Consider the following 19737-nt stretch of genomic DNA (forward strand, 5'->3'; position numbering starts at 1 on the left):
GGTGGAAGGTGCGGTATGGTGAGTCTTGGATAAAGACTTCCCAGAGCACATCGAAACGGTACCGGGAGAAGAGGACCGGCGTCGATCCCGGTCCCGGGAAGCATGGTGCCCTGCCCGGTCCCGAGGAGGATCCGTAGTGGTATGGGAGTGAACCACAGGATGGGCATGAAGTTGCTCGGCCGAAAGAATCGGCATGGAGGTGTTAATTGGTACCGATGGGGTGGATACCGGTGGCTCGGTACGGGGCTCGGGCCGGTCTGGTACCGAAAAGAGCGGTGCCAGGATAGTAGGCAACAGGTGCTCGAGTTGATGCTGCAGCTGTTCCTGGAGTTGAACTTGGAGGATGGCCGCAGTACGGTCATCCAGGGGTGGCACCGGAACCGCTTTCTTTTGCTTCGGTTCCTTAGGTGCCGCTCCACGCCCCGGCGATGAGGAGGCCGATGACGAGGCGCTCACCGAAATCGGGGCGGAGCGCTTTCGGGGTCGGCGCGAGGCCGGCAAGGTCGGTGTCGCCACTGTGGCTGGTGGACGCTCTAGTGAAGAGGGAGGCTTCTTAGCCGGCTTACCTGGCGCCAGTGACGCCGATGCGGGGTCGGGTGGCGTCGAAGTAGACGGTGCCGATTTTGGTGGTACCGCTGTCGATGCCGAGGAGTCCATCGTCGACCCGGTGCCGAACAAAAGATTTTGTTGGATTTGTCGATTTTTAAGCGTCCGCTTTTTAAGAGTGGCACAGCAGGTGCAGGAGTCCGCCCGATGCTCCGGACCCAAACACTGCAAACACCAATTGTGTGGGTCAGTGAGGGAGATCGGGCGTGCACACCGCTGGCACTTCTTAAAACCGGCTTGCGGGGGCATGAAGGGGAAAACAGCCTCCGCAAAATCGAACCCCGAGGCCTGTATAATGGCAACAGGCCCCGCCGGGGCAAAGTCGAAAAAAGGGTAAAAAAAAAATAAGTTTTTTTTTTTTTTTTGTAAAGCAAAGAAAAAAGAAACCCGAAGGCAAAAAGGAAGAAAAAGTACAAAAATTCACGAGCGGGAAGGCAAAAAGTGAGTTCAACGGCCGTTGAAAAAACACACGCGTCTTCTTCGCTCCGCGGAAACGAAGAAACTGGGGACCACGCACTCCTCCGTCGGTCGGGAAGGCACTCGCGCACGCGCGGTGCGGCCAACTAGAACTTTCTAGTTAAAAAGGTCCGTACCGAGGGCTCCGTCGGTGACGTCACCCATGCGTAAAGAATATGCTGCCTGCTTGTCCTGGGATAATAAAAAAAACCTTTCTTTATTAAAATATGTATGCAAGTTTCTATTTGTTTGGATTTTTTTATAGTTCAAACACTATAACCACTTACCACATGAGGTAGTGATTTTGGAAACAGTCAATTTAAAAAACTGTGCTCATTTCCATAGCTTTGTTATATTTAAGAGACTTCAACTATGCTTTAACAGAAACTTTGCTTCTGACGTCACTGCAGAAACAATACACATGCAGTAACATGAGAAGGAAAGAGCACATCATCTCAGTACAAATTTAAAAATACAATAACAACAACAACAAAAAAAAAGATTTAAGACTTTCTAAAATCACAGCATTCTATATTGATTAGCATTTTCAAAACCATATTTTAAACAAACTGCAATTGCCTTGTTTTTATCTACAAATGTAAGCATGAATTTCATTACTTGAATCTCTGCTATTTTAACAGTTCTATGAAACCAGAATATAGGACCCCCAAAACCACAACCTTAGGGGTCCTTTTATCAAGATGTGATAGGGGTTTAACGCACGGAATACCGTGCATTAAACTGCCTGCCGCGCTAGTCACTAACGCCTCCATTGACGAGGCGTTAGTTTTTTGGCTTGCTGCGGGGGTTAGCGTGTAATTAAATGTCCGATATGCTAACCCCGCTAGCGCACCTTGATAAAAGGAGTCAATGGCATGAAAATTTTCATGGAATTTAAAAAATTTGCAACAGAAAAATCAACTAATATGTGCAACTGTCAGTACAGAGACAGTTTTTATACTATGGAATATATAGAGTTGAAATTAGAGTCTTTCCTTAACCACAGAGTATCGTGTCTTCTATCAGAGAATATGGTGATTGTGTTACATAACAGGTAGATTGATCTGTAGATATTGCATATAGGTTTTTGTTGGTCCTTTTCCCCAGGTTTTATTTATGTTGATTTCACTTTAAAATGAACATGCAACTAAAGTGTTTATAAGGAGATTATGTATTTACCTGATAAGATCTTTTCCATTAGATAGGTGAGACATTAGACCATAGGGTTATTTCCTACTACTTCTTCCTTACCAATATGGCTTTCGTCCCAACTTCAGCACTGAATCCCTATTGACCTCCTTGATCTCAAAGGTTCAACAACTTCACTCTCAAAATAAGTTTGCCGTTCTCTTACAATTCGACCTTTCCGACGCTTTCGACGTTGTCCATAATGACATCCTCGTATACCAACTCTCTGAAATAGGTATTAGCTCCACAGTCCTCGACTGGTTCTCAAAACTCCTACGCTCTCGTTCTTACGCTGTCAACATGAATGGCACCTAATCCTCCCCCTGGAAACCGTTATGCGGAGTCCCACAAGGTGCACCTCTATCTCCCTTCCTTTTCAACATTTATATGACCTCTCTAAAACTCCTCCACCTATCCCCCCTTGAAACTATTTACACTTACGCTGACGACATCCTCGTCCTCCTGGAGACTGATTTGAACCTCACCAACCTTTCTGAGAACATAGCCTCCAGTATAACGAACCTCCAATCCTGGGCCCGTACTGTTCAAATGAAACTAAATGAGTCCAAAACAAGACTCCTTTGGCTTGGTCCAAAACTTAAACAACTACCCTCCTCCTTCTCTCTGCCCTCTGGCTCCACTCTGCAGCTTGAATTCTCAAGAAATGTTCTGGGCATCATTATTGATTCTACTCTGTCCTTCAACGACCACCTCAATTCTTTGGTAAAAAAATGCTTTTTCAGCCTTCACATGCTGAGGAAAGTTAGATCCTATTGACATCACAATCACTTTACAGTCCTGGTCCAATCCATCATCCTTTCCAGATTGCACTATTGCAACTCCATATATCTAAGCCTAACTAAGAAAAACCTTCATAGACTCCAGCGGATTCAGAATGCCGCGGCCAAGCTGATTTTCGCAAAAAGTAAATTTGACTGTTTCTCCACTTCTATCCACTGGCTACCGATAATCGCCAGGGTCTATTTCAAATGCGCCTGCCTAGCCTTCAAAATCCTACATGGGAGCCTCCCTCCATGTATCCCTCTCTCTTGGAACTCCTCAAACCCTAATACCACCAGATCCACCCAAAAATTAAAACTATCCTTCCCCTCATTAAGAGGCATCTCTCATAAAGGAAAACTAGGGACCTCCCTTCCCTTCAGAATCACCGAGCTCTGGAACAATCTTTCCTCCCCTCTACGAAACATGAGCTCTCTCCAACTTTTCCGCAAACATCTGAAGACCTGGCTATTCTCTAAAATCTGACACTCTTCCATCTCTGGCATCCAAACCCTCAAAAAACTCTTCCTACTTGGTCCTCTAACCTTCATTTTAGTTCCTTTCTCTCCTCCTCCTGTAAACCTCTACCTTCCATTGTAGTTCCTTTCTATCCCATCTCCTGTAAACCGTGCTGAGCTCTACGAACGTGGAGATGAAGCGGTATACAAACCTAAGGTTTAGTTTAGTTTAGTCATACAAACTCTGGCCTCCAGAGACCACTGCAGACTCAGCTCTAAGACATCACGGTGAGGTGCCCAATGAGAGAGAAAGACATTTTGAAGAGGACGCATGCGTGCGTTCATCCAGGGAACCCCATCCAGCTTGGTAATCCTGGAACCAACAATCTGTAGGACGTTCCACGCTGAAGGGGCCGCCATCTTCAATATCACCAAAATCTGTGCCCAGAGCTTCTATTTCCGAGCCTCGGGCAGGTAAACATGGCCCACTGCCATAATGAGTATTCTAGAGACTGCGTTGGTGTCAGATCATTTTTTTTGTAAGTTGGCAATTCAGCCCAGGTCTTCAAGTATTTATTTTATTTATTTATTTAATTTTCTATACCGTTCTCCCAGGGGAGCTCAGAACGGTTCACATGAGTTTATTCAGGTACTGAAGCATTTTTCCCTGTCTGTCCCAGTGGGCTCACAATTTATCTAATGTGCCTGGGGCAATGGGGGGATTAAGTGACTTGCCCAAGGTCACAAGGAACAGCATGGGTTTGAACTCACAACCTCAGGGTGCTGAAGCTGTAGCTTTAACCACTGCACTGTTGCTACCATAGTGCTCCCCTTTTTCCGGGGGCGCTGAGCCACTAGGCGGCCAGATAAGGGAGAGCCTGCAACTCCACCCACCTCAGAAGAGCTGCGACTACCACTATCACTGTGGTGAAGGTCTGGGGTGCGGTCGCCAGCCCAAAGGATAGGACCGAAAACTGACAAAGCAGATCCAGCAAATAAAACCATCAAAATCTGCGGTGATCTAGAAAAATGGGAATGTGCAAATTCATCTCCATAAGATTCAGTGAGGCCAGAAATTCCCCCGGAGCAATTCCTGGAAGGACCCACCACAGGTCTCCATCCAGCACCGAGGAAGCTTAAGAGCCAAATGGAAGTGCTGCAAAATCAGAATTGGTCAGCAAACTTTTGATCCTATCTTAGGAACGATAAAATAAACAGAGTATCTATGTAAACCCGAAGGTTAGCTTGGCACCGGCCATACTGCTTGAATATCCATCAAATGTTGAACAGCAGCCTGGAGAGAGCTCATTGTGTATGGGCTCTCGAATGGAGAAGACACAAACTAGGCTGACAAAGGCTGGGTAAAACCAGCTTACTGAATAAATTCCACAACCCACTGGACTTTAATAACGTGCAGCTAGGCAGGCCGAAACTGCAAGAACCAAACCTCCTATCTGCAGAGGGGCCCTTGGCTCTCTGGTGTCATTGGGTTGTACAAGCAGGTCAGGCAGGAAGGGCAGCAGTAGACAGAGCATGCCTGTAGCCTGGAACCCTGAGAAAATCTCTGCAAAAAGGATGAAGAATTTTGTCTGTAGTTACAAAAATATTATCAGGACCCACGAAAAGGAAGCTGCCTAGCACCCTTGGGCCTTGCGCTACTATCCAGCTAGGTCTTTGGGTGATAGTCCCTTACCGAATGCATAAAGTCAATGAAATCCTTGCCACACAACAATTGCCCCTGAAAAGGTAGCCGCGCCAGAGTTGTCTCGGAGGTGGAATCACCAGCCCACTGCCGAACCTAGAGCATTCGGCGGGCTAAAATAGATTCCGTTGACATCTTTGCCAGCACCTTCAAAAGGTCATAGAAGCCATTCGCCATGTAGTCCATCCCAGTCCACAAAGGCTGAGGAATAGGCATTCGTAGATGAGCTAGACAGGCGTGTGCCACAAAGGAAATAGGAACTGTAGCTCCAGTGACCAAATTAGCTGGTTCAAAATTTTCCTGAGTACCACATCCACCTAGCAGTTTTATATAGATGTCAACACAACTGTCCAGTCACTAGAGAGAGAGTTGCGCCAGGTTAGCTGAGCAAACAGGGGATCTCCCTTGGGCTGCCACAAAGCTATGGACACTCCTATGTCTGAGGATACCTGTGCTTTCCATAAAGGACCCTCTTGAGAATCAAACTGCTCCAGAACCATGAACTCATAACCTGAAGCCAGGGAAAGTCGCAGATTGTGATCAAGCGCTGCAGAGCCAGGGAGAAATGTAGAAGAAATGAAAGGAGTGGGCTGGGCATCCATGCTCACATCAGTAAAGAAGCAGCAATGAGATCCAGCAGCGCCTCATACTTAAACATGCGCCTGACAGTCAGATCTTCTCTAGGATACGGAGCCCCAAAAGGATATGCGGATCTGGCACCCAAGCCCAGATTCCCAAATCCGTGAAGTGTAGCACTGTCCAAAAAAGGATCAGGGAGGTTCAGAGTAGCCACTGGGACCCCGAAACAGTCTGGGAAGGAGAAACAGATGGCACAGATGAAGGCTACTCAGCTGCTGAGATGCGTAGCCTGGGGAACAGAAAAGTACCCAGCAGCCAGACCCCTGGAGTAAAATACAGACCAGCAAAATCTCATAATTCTGAGAAGGTATCTGGACCCTGGGCAGAGAGTCATCCTTAGATGGCTTATACTTGCCCTTCTTAGGTTGCAGAGAGTCTGTCTTGCAGCGGACAAACAAAGCCGCAGAACAAAGCCCCGAAAAAATTGTGGCTACGACAATGGGCTAGCTAAGTATGTTATCACCTGCTTCTGTGAAGGGGAGGCTGAACCAGTAGTTACCCCCCCCCCAACCGCACCACAGGCCCCTGGCACATAACGCTCTAAATGTGGCAATTTTTGTCCAAATTTGGTATGAATCCACACAAGGAGACCCTAAGGACTCCATTCTAGCAGTTTTCCAGGCAAAAGTTTGACTTTTAAAGAAGCAGGGAAAAGTTGAAAAAAAATTGTTAATAATTCAAAATGGCCGACAGACCCGAATTTGCGCTAAAAACAATTTCTTAAGCTTCAAAATTTGCTTAAATAACAAATTTCAGGTGGGGGAACAGAGGAACACTAGGAAATCTTCAAAACCCATTTAAATTAACTTTTAAGAGATCGATTTTGAGCTTGTCAGCTCCACTTTGTACTCACGGTTACCACACACAGAAAGCCTGCAGTTGCTCCCATCCCTTTCAATGGCTGGTTTAGAATTCATTGCCACACTGCTGGAAATTCATCCTTCAAGCTGATTTTCAGGTTGCTAGTTAAACTCCTCTGTCTGACTATGCCTACACCCCTGCAGATCACAGGATGCGCATCTGGACTAGCGGAGGTGCGAAAACGCAGCTAGCGCATTGCAGAACACCGCTGAGCTCCCTAAGCATGCTACACAGTCTGCGCTTGACCCCTTGCTTAACAGGGAGTGAGACTAGGTCAGGGACAATCCTGAGCTCCAAGGAAGACTAAGCAGATTGGCCAATAGGTACCCCGAAGGGATCGGCCTGTCAGCTGTGAATTCTCAAGCAGGCAGAGCTTCAAATCCATTTTAAATGTGAAAATACCCGCAAAAGGGGCGAAACTAAGTCAAAGTAAAATAATAAAATGGTGAGAGCAGAATCTGCACAGCTGTAGCCATGCATGCAGAAGAAAAGATTGCTAGAGGGCACTAAACTAGCCTGTGAAGTACACTAAAGGCAGAGTGAAAAACCTGAAATGGATTTCTTCTGCAGAACCTGCAAGTAGTGGGAAATAACCCTATGGTCTAGAACAGTGGCTCCCAACCCTGTCCTGCCAGCCAGTCAGGTTTTCAGGATAGCCCTAATGAATATGGAGCAGATCTACATGCCTTTCATCTCAGACCCTGCAGCCATTACTAATTGTAATGCAATTTCTTCCATTCTTTTTTCATATACACATAATATAGACAGCAGATATAAATTCTCAAAACTGACACATTTTAATCACTAAATTGAAAATAAAATCATTTCCCCCTACCTTTGTTGTCTGATGATTTTATTACTCTAATCATATTTTCTCAGTCTCTGGTTTCACTTCCTTCTTTCTGTGCTCTAAACTGTGTTTCCAGGGTCTTCTTTATCCATTCACTGTTTTTCTCTCCTTCACTTTCTGCCCTGCATTCATCTTTGGCATTAACTTTTAATATTCAATTTTGTTCCATTTTTCTGCTTTCTTCTCAAAATCTACTTTTCTATGTCTTATCTTCCCTTCCTATCTCTCTCCTCTCCCATGATCTGGCATTTCTTTATCTTTCCCTCCCTTCTCCCAGTGGTCCAACATCTCTCTCCTTTCTTTCCCCTCTTCCTGCAGTCAGGCATCTCTCTCCTCTCCTTCCATTCCCTGGTCTGCTACCTCTCCCTTACTTGAGTCATCTCTCCTCCCTCCAGTGTAACATTTGTTCTCTCTCCTCCTCCTTTCTACTCCCTGCAGTCCAACATCTCCCCTCCCTTCCTCCTTTCTGGCCTCCATCCCAGTCCAACATTTCATCCTTTCCCTCCACCATTCCAATATTTCTTTCTTTCTCTGCCTTCTGCAAGCTTCCTCTTCTTCGGTCCACATTCCCTCCCCCAACCAACATCTCTTTCTCCCTCCCTCCATAAGTCCAACTTTTCACTCTCTGTCCTCTCCCTCTTCCCCTGAGTGTGACATTTCTCCTTCCTTCCTTTCTACCCTCTCCATCCATCTCTCTCTCTATGAGTCCAACACTTTCTGCCTCCTGCACACTTTCTCCTCGCTCCTTCCCTTGAGTACAACATCCCTCCTTCCCACACCTAGTCCATCTCTCCTCAACCCCATTTAAAACTAACATACTCTCTCCCATGCACCATTTCTCCGTCCCCTCCACGCCATGTCCATTTCTCCCTCTCTTATCACTCACTCCTCCTGCAACAATTTTCCTTCCTCCCCAACCCCACTCACAACTAATATGCTTTCACCTCATGCACCATCTCATCCTCCCCTCCAGCATACAGTACCTCTCCCTTCCCTTCTCGTCCAGCAGCGCCTTTCCCTTCCTTTCCCCTTCCTCCACACAGCTGCCGCTAGCATTAGTTTAGCCGGTGATTCTGTCAGGCAGCCTCTGGGCCTTTGCTAGACTGTCCTGCTTCAGATGATGCAATTTCCTCTTTCATTAGAGCATGCCAGCCTAGCAAAGGCCCCAAGGCTGCCTGATAGAATTGCCGGCTAAACTAACACTAGCGACAGCTGTGTGAGGAAGTTAAAAACATACAGTGAGCTGCTACTGCTGGTCCAGGGGAAGGGGGGGGTTGGGGAGAGGAGATATGCAACGGCAGAAGGCATGCAGCGCCGGTGCCGCTTACTCTGACAAAAGTACGTGTACCCCCTGGGTACGCATACCGCGTATTGAAATCAGAAAATAGCCAAACATCTCTAAATGGGGTGGCTTCCTCACATAGCATTTTGCGCGAGTAAAAGTTGAAGAACCATGGGAAGTGCTTTTACAAAAGATCTTGAATGACAGAGTGAATCAGAATTGAGACAGAATGGAAGAGTTTATAATATTCACATATTGCTCTTTCTTTCCAGATTCTCTGCTTGAGCTTCCAAAAAAGCCTGGGGACGGTACGTTCTTCACAAGGCTGCGTAATCCAAGCACAGGCAAGCTCTTTGATTTTATTCTCTTCTGGTGGTTGAGAGCTTGCCAAACATAAAATTGGTTGAAAGACAACCAGCAAAATGTTTGGGTTGCAAATGTCTTTGTATGCCCAACAAATGTTTTAAAATGTAATTTTTGTTTGAAGTCTCTCTTCCAGATAATATCCTGGCCATATTAGTTAAAGGAGACTCATTACTTAAGGCTTGTGTCCTGAAATATTTGGTATTTGGTAAAAGATATTTACCTACTTATGTTTTAACTAACTGTATAAGTACTTTACAAGGAAAATGTTGATACAAGTATCAAAACAGATGATGATACAAGTATCAAAACAGATGATGATACAAGTATCAAAACAGAGGTACAGAGGAGCCAGCTTTTCAAAATTATTGAGAACATCTGTTCTAGGACAATGAATGAAAAGCTATATATGAAGTACTAGATGGGAAGGGCTTTAATCTGCTTTAGAAATAGATTAGGATTTTTATTTATTTATTTAAACTCATATAGAACATATTCTCCACTTTTTCATGGAGACAATTAAAGTTTAATCTTTAGGTATTTCCTGCTGCACCATCAGTGGTACATGCACTATCCTCACATTTAATTACACTATCTGGGGTAGTTAATCATTGTTTGGTAAGTTAATAATCACCTTTGCATTGCAGGATGTTGTAGGGCAGGGCAAGGATGGATGACAGGATGCCATACAGGGATGATTACATTCGGTCCTGAGCAATATGCAGGGCTGTTTACATTCTTCATCTATGAGGCACTCCCCTTTGTGGCAGATCCTTTTACACTTGTGCATTCCACACATTAATAGTTGATTACAGCGAAGACCACAGGAGATGTCACTCAGGTGACAGGGAATGTTGCTTCGCAGCTGTAAGAAACACATTTAAGCTGCAAGATTAATTAGTATACTACATCAAAAGTTGTTTTACAAGTTCCAGTATTACAGAACAGAAAGTATGGAAGGGTAAATGTTTCACAGAGTTTTCATCAAAACAATTGAATGCCACTTTAGGTCTATATGATAGCTCTTGCACTATCATGACCATTCAGCGTACCACAGCATTATTCACTCCAGTGGAGGAAGTGGCAGAGTATGTATTTAGTTATGCCCGTCTCTTTAGAGAACACCTAATAAAGGAAAGTAAACATGCTTTATCTGAAGAGAAGGTGAATCATCATTCACACATGAGACTCTTTAGATAAACATTACCTTGAACAAAAACAGGAGAAATACAAATGTTAAAAAAAAATCAAGTTCAACAATGACAATCTAGCCTACCTAATCTTTTTTAGTGAATCGCTTCCTTCCTACATTTGCATGCGCAGATCAGATCGGAGTAAGGTTAGTGAATCTGGTCAGGGTCGCAAAGTGATCGCAAAGTGGTTGGGACACGATCGGTGTCCTTAGTGAATCTAGCCCAAAGCCCTTCTGCCTTTTCAAGCAGGTGCCTGGACTTGCCTGTGACCTAACTGTTTGACTAAGTGTAACATTGCATTCTCTCAAATTTGTAGCTGGCTAATCTTTTACTGCTGGTTTTGGATTTTTGATTACTTTGTTGTTGTGAACTTATGTGCTTTCTCAAACCCTCCCCCCAAAAAAACAAATTCAAACTTTTTCTTAATCTGAACTTGTGTACACAGCTTAGACTAACTTTTCAAAACTGTTAAATCTCTGTGTACTGCCAGCCTTGGTAGAAACTAGATATTTATCAGTGGCCCTTCTAATAATTCTAATAACTTTATTTCTTTCTTTAAAGTATTTGTGCTAGTCTTCTCTCCTCTTCCCCCCACACACACCTTTTGTTTGGAGGCAGGCTCTATTGCAGAGTTATAAAAAGGTGTTTTAATAGAAAATAGAATTGCAGATAAGTTTCATAACTAACACAGCTCACATCCCTAGTTACTTAGCCTCCCACCCTACTACGGAAGCTCAAGGCAGCCATTTCCTATGAGCGATCTGCACGGGGCAGGAGCATGGGAAGGTCGCTCCTGCCCCGAAAACCCGCTAAGGACAACATAATTTTATTGGATACATGGAAAACAATTAAATTCATTGACAAAATAACAGAGATCCCTTTAATGAAATCTACTTTACAGTCCTTATGGTTAAACTCCAAGATTCAAATAGGTGGTGCTGGGATTGCCTTGAAGAATTGGATAAAAACAGGTATTCAGACATTGGATGATATTATGTCTAATGGAAAACTGCTTAATTTTTCATGACTGCAACAATCATTTGCCATTTTAAAATCTCAACAATATAGGTGGTTGCAGTTGAAGCGGGCTATTCAGAGTGGGTTCCCTGAATGGAAAAGCTTAAAAACTTATTTTAGCTTGCAGATCCTTTGCTACCAGACAGATCTAGTAGGACATCAGGCCGCCCATTGGTACAAATTGATTTCTGGACTTTTAAACAAGAAGCCAAAAAAATAGTCTTAGGGATATCTGGAGCATTGAGATAAAACAGTACATTTCTGTGTCTCGCTGGCCATGAATTTGGACTTGGAGGTTGAAATGTACAGCGGCAGCATCTATGAGACAATCATGGTTATTTTTATTGCATAGGATTTTTGGACCCCAGTTCGCTTACAAAAAATAGATAATTCTAAATCTAATAGATGCTGGCATTGTCATATTAATATAGGGACTTTGGATCATCTGTTATATTTTTGTCCATTGATACTTAGTTTCTGGAAGTCAATTTGGGAACAAATAAACCTTGTTCTTGAATCATCTATCACCTTATCATATGAGGCGATAATATGTGGTACACTACTTCATGTCAAACCTACTTTAGATAAATTTAAAAGTCGCCTTTTCATGATATTGACAGGAATAGGGGTTCAGCTGATTACCCATAATTGGAAAAATCATGATAGGATTAATTTTACTATTTGGTAGGTAACGGTGTGTACCACGGACAAGTATGAAAAGATGATAGCAGAACGTTTGGGGAATAATAAGTCTTTTGTTTTATAATCTTTATTCATTTTCTTTTGTTACAACAAGTGTTTCATATAAACTTATTAGATACTTAAATATATACACTTGATATACATACTTATCATCTTCAAGTTTAACATTTTTTTTTTAGAAAATTAATTTTATACAAATTTTATAATATTATGCAGTAAATCTAGATTTATATAATTTCTTTTGAATGTAGTATACCCCCTCCCTCCCTCCCTCTCATTCAATCAATAATATTTAAAAACAACTTTATTGTAAATTCATTCAACATTGATATAGTGTGTAAATCAGAAATAAATTCCCATCTCATTCCCCTCTAATCAATTTTTATCTTGGGAAAAATTAATCATTCATTACAAAATTCTGTTAATGGTCTCCATATCTTTTGAAATTTATTAATATATCCTTTTTGTGTTGCTATGGTAAGCTCCATTTTATATATGTGACAAACAGAATTCCACCAGAAAGTGTAATTTAATCTGTCATGATTTTTCCAATTCAATGTGATTTGTTGTATTGCTATTCCAGTTAAAATGAACAATAATTTGTTATTATTTGATGTTATTTGACTTTTTGTTCTCATTGTTGTTCCAAATAATATAGTATCATATGTCAAGGCTACTGGGTTTTCTAACATCCTATTAATTTGAGGCCAAATTGATTTCCAGAATGTTAAGATGAATGGACAAAAGAATAGAAGATGGTCTAATGTCCCAATTTCAACATGACAGTGCCAGCATCTATTAGATTTAGAGCTATCAATTCTATGTAAACGTGTAGGGGTCCATAAAGCTCTATGTAAAAGAAAAAACCAAGTTTGTCTCATAGATGCTGACACCGTACATTTTAACCTCCAAGACCAAAGTCGTGGCCATTGAGATGCACTAATTTGGTGCTTTATCTCAATGCTCCAAATGTCTCTAAGACCATTTTTTGGTTTTTTATTTATATATCCGGATATTAATTTATACCACTGTGCAGCTTCATGTCCTATTGAATTTATCTGGAAACACAAGAATTCCAAGCTGTGATAATTAGTAAGATTTTTCCATTCAGGGAACCCTTCCTGAATGGATTGCTTCAATTGCAACCATCTAAAATATTGTGTTTTATTAAGATCAAATTTATGTTGCAATTGTGAAAACTCCAGCATTTTACCATTTTTTATTATGTCGTCTAGAATACGAATACCTGCTATCATCCAGTTTTTCCAGATTATTTTGAAACCGCCTATTTTGATCTTGGGGTTTAACCAAATTGTTTGAGTTGTTGATTTACTAATTGGAATAGGAGTTAGATTACTTATATATCTTAAAGTTTTCCATGTATCCATGAATATTTTATGTTCTTTGTATAGCCTTGGCATTTTGATACTAACTACATGACTAAGACGTAATGGAAACATAAGTCTCCATTCTAGCCAAAACCAATCTGGGATATTTACAGTGGGCTCTGGGAGGATCCAATACATGCCTTGACGTAAAATATAGGCTTGATGATACCTATAAAAGTTGGGAAAATTTACCCCTCCCTCCGCAATTGGTCTTTGCAATGACACTAATGCAATTCTGGGGTTTTTTCCAAGCCAAATAAATTTTGTTAATATCTTATTTAATTTTTTATAAAAAGAATTTTGGAAGAAAACTGGTATCATTCCCATTTGGTAACAGACTATAGGCAATATCATCATTTTAACAGTTTGTATTCTTCCCCACCAAGATAAGTGTAAGGGGTTCCATTGCTCACACATCTCTGTCACTTTTTGTATTAAATTTTTTTCATTAATTTTCATTGTATCTTCCAAATTTTTTGTAATCCAAATTCCAAGGTATTTAATAGCATCTTCCTTCCAAACAAAAGAGAATGAATTAAATAAACTTTTTGTACAATGTATATTTAATGGAAGTATTTCTGATTTATTCCAGTTTATTTTATATCCTGAAAATTTTCCGAATTTTTCTATTAGTTCAAGTAGATATGGAATGGTAGTTTCCGGATTCTTCAAATATAATAGTAAATCGTCAGCATAAGCTGATATTTTATATTCTTTATCTGAATGATTTATACCTTGCATCTCTTTTACTTGTTGGATTGCTAATATTAAGGGTTCTAAAACTATATCAAACAGTAAAGGAGACAAAGGACAACCTTGTCTAACTCCTCTTTGTAGATTAAATTTTTCTGAAAACATATTATTAATGTATAATCTAGCAGAAGGGGAGCTATATAATGTTTGTATCATTTGTGTGAATCCAGGACCTATACCAAACCATTCCATTGCTTGATACATAAATGTCCATTCTATTCTATCAAAAGCCTTTTCTGCATCTAAAGAAACAGCAAAAGTGGGCTCGTTCATTTTCTTTGTTAAGTATAACATATGGAATGCTAGTCTAGTGTTATGAGATGAATGTCTTTGAGCAACAAATCCTGTTTGAGACATACTTATAATATGTGGGAGAGCTTTAGCCAATCTTAACGCAAGGATTTTTGCTAATAATTTTCCATCTACATTTATTAAAGAAATTGGTCTATAGTTCGATACCAAAGTGGGATCTTTATTTGGCTTTGGCAAAACTATTGTTAATGATTCTGCCATAGTGCCATTTGTACAACCTTTATTAAGTTGATATTGAATAAGATTTAATAAATAGGGTAATAAAAAGTTTTGAAATGTTTTATAAAATTCAACTGTATAACCGTCACCACCTGGAGCGGATCCAACTCTAAGGGATTTCAAAGCTGTTTCTAATTCTTTTAGTGATATTGGTTCTTCCATACTTCGTTTTATATGTTCAGGAACTTTTGGACCCTCTAATAATTTTAAGAATTCTAAACCTTCCTTTTCTTTATTTAAATAAGTCTCGGAAGAATAAAGAGATTTATAGAATTTTAGAAATTGTTTTAAGATTGGTTCAATTTGTGTAAGTGTTTCACCATTTTCATCTTTTATAGCAATTATTTTTGTTTTCTTTTTTTTCACTTTTAGATAATTTGCCAGTATTCTTCCCGACTTATTTGAGTTTCCATAATACAGTGCCTGCTGTGCAAATAAATCTTTTCTTATCATTTTTGATGATATTTCATTGTATTTACATTTGAGTTTTAACAGTTCTTGTTGTATAGAATATTCCCATTTTTCTATTAGTTTTAATTCTAAATTTTTAATTTCTTTTTCTAAATTAGAGTATTGTTTTTTATTTTGTTTGTTAAGATAAGCCGAATAAGAAATGATTTGTCCTCTTATTGATGCTTTAAATGCATCCCATAATATTTCTCTAGAGATCTCATCTTTATCATTCACTTGAAAAAAATCTTTCATTTTTATTTGAAAATTTTCACAAAATATTGGATCAGCAAGCAATGTATTATCAAACTTCCATATTGGTCTATTTGTATTTTGATCTGTGATCTTAATTTCAATCCATACCCCACCATGATCAGATAAAATAATTGGATCAATGGCAGCTTTTGTTACTTGATGTGCTAGGTGTTTTGATATAAAAATATAATCTATTCTTGAAAAGGAATTGTGAACATGAGAACAGAATGAAAATTCCCGTCCATTAAAATGAAGTATTCGCCAAATATCTATTAAATCACAAGTTTGTATTAAATTATCTAGTCCCATTGATTTCATATATCTACTTGGGTTTTTGTCCAATAGAGGATCCATAACAGCATTAAAATCCCCAGCTACTATTAGATTTGAAGTAGCCAGTGGCAATATCAATTGTTGAAGAGTTTTAAAAAATTCATTTTGGTTCGAATTAGGGGCGTATATATTAAACAACGTCATGGTAGTATTTCCCATATTCATTTCCACTATTATCCATCTTCCATTAATATCTGTTGCCTTTAATTTGAATGTAGCAGTACATTTTTTATTTACCAGAATAGCAACACCTGCTTTTTTCCTTGTAGCTGGTGAGAAAAAACAATGTTTGACCCAACCTCCTTGTAGTTTATTAGATTCAATATTTGAGAGGTGGGTCTCTTGTATAAAGCATAAATCCGCATTTTGCCTTTTTAAAAATAATAGAGCTTTTTTCCTTTTTATCATATGATTTAGACCATTAACATTTAAGGATATTATTTTAAGATCCATTTATGCATTTTTGATATATTTTCCTTAAAATTATATGAATTGTTTTTCTTAATTTTTTTCCCCAGTATTTAAAATATTTTAGAATATACACTTTTTCTTTTTTTCCCCATTCTCCATTATATTTCCCCCTTCCCTTCCCTCCCTTCCCTCCCTTCCCTCCCCATTTTAATATGACCACTTGGATACGCATTTTGAGGTTAGGTGTATATAACTCCTACAAGCTATTAAAATATATAACTATATTTACTACCATTATTATTTATTTTATTTATTTATTTATTTTTTTTTTTTTAATTATGTTTCTCCCTTTAAAGATGTTTTAATTTATTTTATTCTATTATAAATTCCCAATGTATAATTTATTTTTTTTGAGTTTATTATTATGTTTTGGTTTGTATTGTATAATAAAGTAATTGTTTTCTAACAGTAAATTCTAAGTGGTGTCAAGAAATGTTTTCATTTTTAAATATTAAGTTTAAATTATATTCTTTCCCCTATCTTTAAGGAAATTATTACATATGACAACAATGTATACCACAAATTCAGTTAGATATGAATTAATTCAAAATGATGAATAATTGTAATTGAAATATTATAACTTATATTTTTAAGGCTTAGGTATATGTTTGAAGGCAGTCACAAAGGATGAACAGATTTCTCCTCAGTCCAACCTTCAGGAGATTATCTTTAACCTTTTCCCTTCAAAATAGTTATTAGTTACATTTTAGAATATCAAATCAAAGAGTAGGAAACTATTATATCCAGAAGAGCATTCCCTTTCTTTACAAAACCACAATCTCATCTTTGGAATGTTTCCTGGCTCAGAGTTTTACATGTAAGTTTTTTGTATATATCTTTAAACATGAGCTTAAGAATTTTTTTTTCAGTCTCGTTGTTTAGAATATTCCTGCAGTTTAATTCACAGTTCCATGTTCTTCTAATTCCTTTCAGTTGGAGTTGAAAGTTCTGTTTCTGTATCGAACTTTACACTTGTATTTTATATTTAATCTTTATGTTTTATTAATTTAAACATAGTTATAAATATAAACACAAATATATTATTCGATAATAAGTTATTGTTTAAGAGGACATTGGCTGTTCACATTGATCGAGGAAATCTTGAAGTTTTGTAGGATCTGAAAAATTTTGAGTCTTGTTAGCAATGGTAATTTTCATTACTGCTGGATACAGGAGGCCATATCTAGCCCCTAGAGCTCGCAGTTGGGGTCTCATGTCCAGGAATTGTTTTCTTCGTAGTGCAGTCTCTTTTGCAAAGTCAGGAACAATGTGGATTCTTGCATCCTGGCATTTAAGGTTTTTGTTTTCCTTTGCTAGCTGGCAGATTTCTACTGCTTGTTGGTGTCTCAAAAGTTTAAATATTAGAGTTCTTGGTCTTGATTGAAGGTTTTTATTCTGTGTTGGTATTCTGTGTGCTCTTTCTATTTCTAATGCAGATTTGAATTTTAAAGGTAGTATTTTAGGTAGAAATTGTTCCAGGAATGTTATAGGGTCATTTTTTTCTACCCCCTCCGGAATCCCGATGATCCTTAAATTATTCCTTCTTTCTCGATTTCGACTGTCTTCCAAGTCTCTTTTAATTTCTTCAACTTCTTTCCATATTATTTTAGATTTTCTCATGTCTGTATTTAGTTGTTCTGTATTGTTTTCTAGGTCATTTATTTTATTTTCAACTATATCAACTCTTTTGGTGAGAATTGCAGCATCTTCAATTGCTTTTTTTAGTTTTTTATTGCTGTCTAATACTATTTCTTTAATTTGTCTCAACTCTTCCATGACGTCGGGGCTTTCATCCGATGGCAACGGAACTTTTGAGGGTGTGTTATTTGGCTCTGGTTTTGATCTTTTATTGCTGCTACCAATACCGGAACCACTTGCTTCTGAATCACATTTGTTTTGTTTTTTAGATGTCATCTTTTGTTATTCTTCTCTTCTCTTTATCTCAGCTTATCTTCACTGTTTCTTGGTATCAGTTTCAATATTCAATATTCAATATTTCAATATTATGTTGCTTGTCTTTTTTGTTTTGAGCATTCAATTTATGATGAGTGATTTTCTTTCAGGATTTGTTTCTATATTTTAAAATTTTTTCTTTTTTCAGTCTTTTTTCTTTTTTTTTTTCTTCTTTTCTCCTTTCTTGATTATCTGTCCCAATCTTATATTAGAACAGGCTCAAAACTTTTATTTCAATATTTTTAGAGCAACTGTCAGTTATTTGTCTCAAGTTCTATTGCTGTGAGTAAGCCTTATCTCAGCCTCTATGAAGGCAATAACATTCAATAATAGCAGCCTTTCTTTTCCTTAAATTTTTTAGATACTGCTGGTCAATCTTTTTACAGATTTATTTTGTTAAATCCGTTAGTCACTTTTTATTGTTGACACTTTGCATCAGCGCTGAAAAAAAAATCAATAATCCTCTTTTTTTTTTTTTCCTTGCTCTCCTCTTATAAGCCCAATCGCAGCCCTTACTGAGGAGAGCAGTATTCCTTCCAGTATATTTGAAGTATATGTATAAGTATATGTTTTTTTTTTTGTTTCCAGCGCCTCTCAATTACTTCGATATTATTTTTTTTTTCAAGTTAAAAACCGTTGGTCTTTTATTCTGTCATCTTTCTCACAGCCCAAGCGCTGAAGAGAAAGAAAAAACCAACAATCTTTTATATCGGAATCTTTTTCAATTTCAGAAGAGGAGAGGAGATTGATATTATATTGTATTTATGTTTATATTAGTCATTCACAATTTTTGAAATTGGCAGCAAGGAAATAGTTAAAAAAAAAAAAACCGTTGCCAAGTAGGTTTTACAGCAAACCTTACTTCATCTCCGGCAGAGGAGAGCTATTTCAAAACAGCTTATCTCCACAGGACGACAGGCACCAACCTCCTCATTTATTATTTATAAAGAATAAATTTTCATCCTTGTTGTTAGATAGCTCACCAGCAGTTTCAAACTCCGTCGATCTCCTGCTTCTCAGGATGTAAAAAAACGGCACTTTCACTTTTAATTTTTCGTCTTCAAACGTCTCTCCGTCTCAGTTGAGGATGCAGATTTCAATTTATTACACCATCAAGATCATGGGAAATTATTTTTTTTGTAGTAAATTTCGTAAAATAAGCTTGTTTGTACGGAGCTTCTCCTTCACCCGACCGTCAGCATTCGCGTCCAAGCCACTGAGGTTCAATAATAAGTCTTTTAAAGAGATATGGAATCCATTGACTAATTTTATTGTATTATAATTAAGGTCATGTTTCTTTCTTTTTTCATTATATTTTTTGCACATTCAGGGAGGGTGGGTGGGTGGGTGGGGGGTGGGAAATATATTTGAAAAGTTTATTTATTTCACTATAATATTGAAATTATTTATATGTATTATTGCTCAAATAATAAGTTTAGAAGAGGAGAAATGATTGTTAAAGTAATAATTATATAGCTAATAGTGTGTTTTTGTGAAGTTTTTATG

General features: G+C 38.7%; 1 protein-coding gene across 3 annotated transcripts in view; it reads right to left on the bottom strand.

Annotated features, from left to right (window-relative positions):
• Positions 1–19737, bottom strand: part of NFX1 (nuclear transcription factor, X-box binding 1) — a 261059-nt gene that overhangs the window by 82889 nt on the left and 158433 nt on the right. For all 3 annotated transcript variants that reach the window (XR_004538087.1, XR_004538086.1, XM_033930649.1), the window contains exon 17: positions 9820–10050. Coding sequence is in view for 1 of the 3 variants with exons in the window: in XM_033930649.1 (XP_033786540.1) it covers positions 9820–10050 (231 nt within the window). In the remaining 2 variants the exon portion in view is untranslated. The remainder of the gene's footprint in view (positions 1–9819; positions 10051–19737) is intronic.

The sequence above is a fragment of the Geotrypetes seraphini genome, chromosome 2 (assembly GCF_902459505.1).
Source record: "Geotrypetes seraphini chromosome 2, aGeoSer1.1, whole genome shotgun sequence".
NCBI lineage: Eukaryota > Metazoa > Chordata > Amphibia > Gymnophiona > Dermophiidae > Geotrypetes > Geotrypetes seraphini.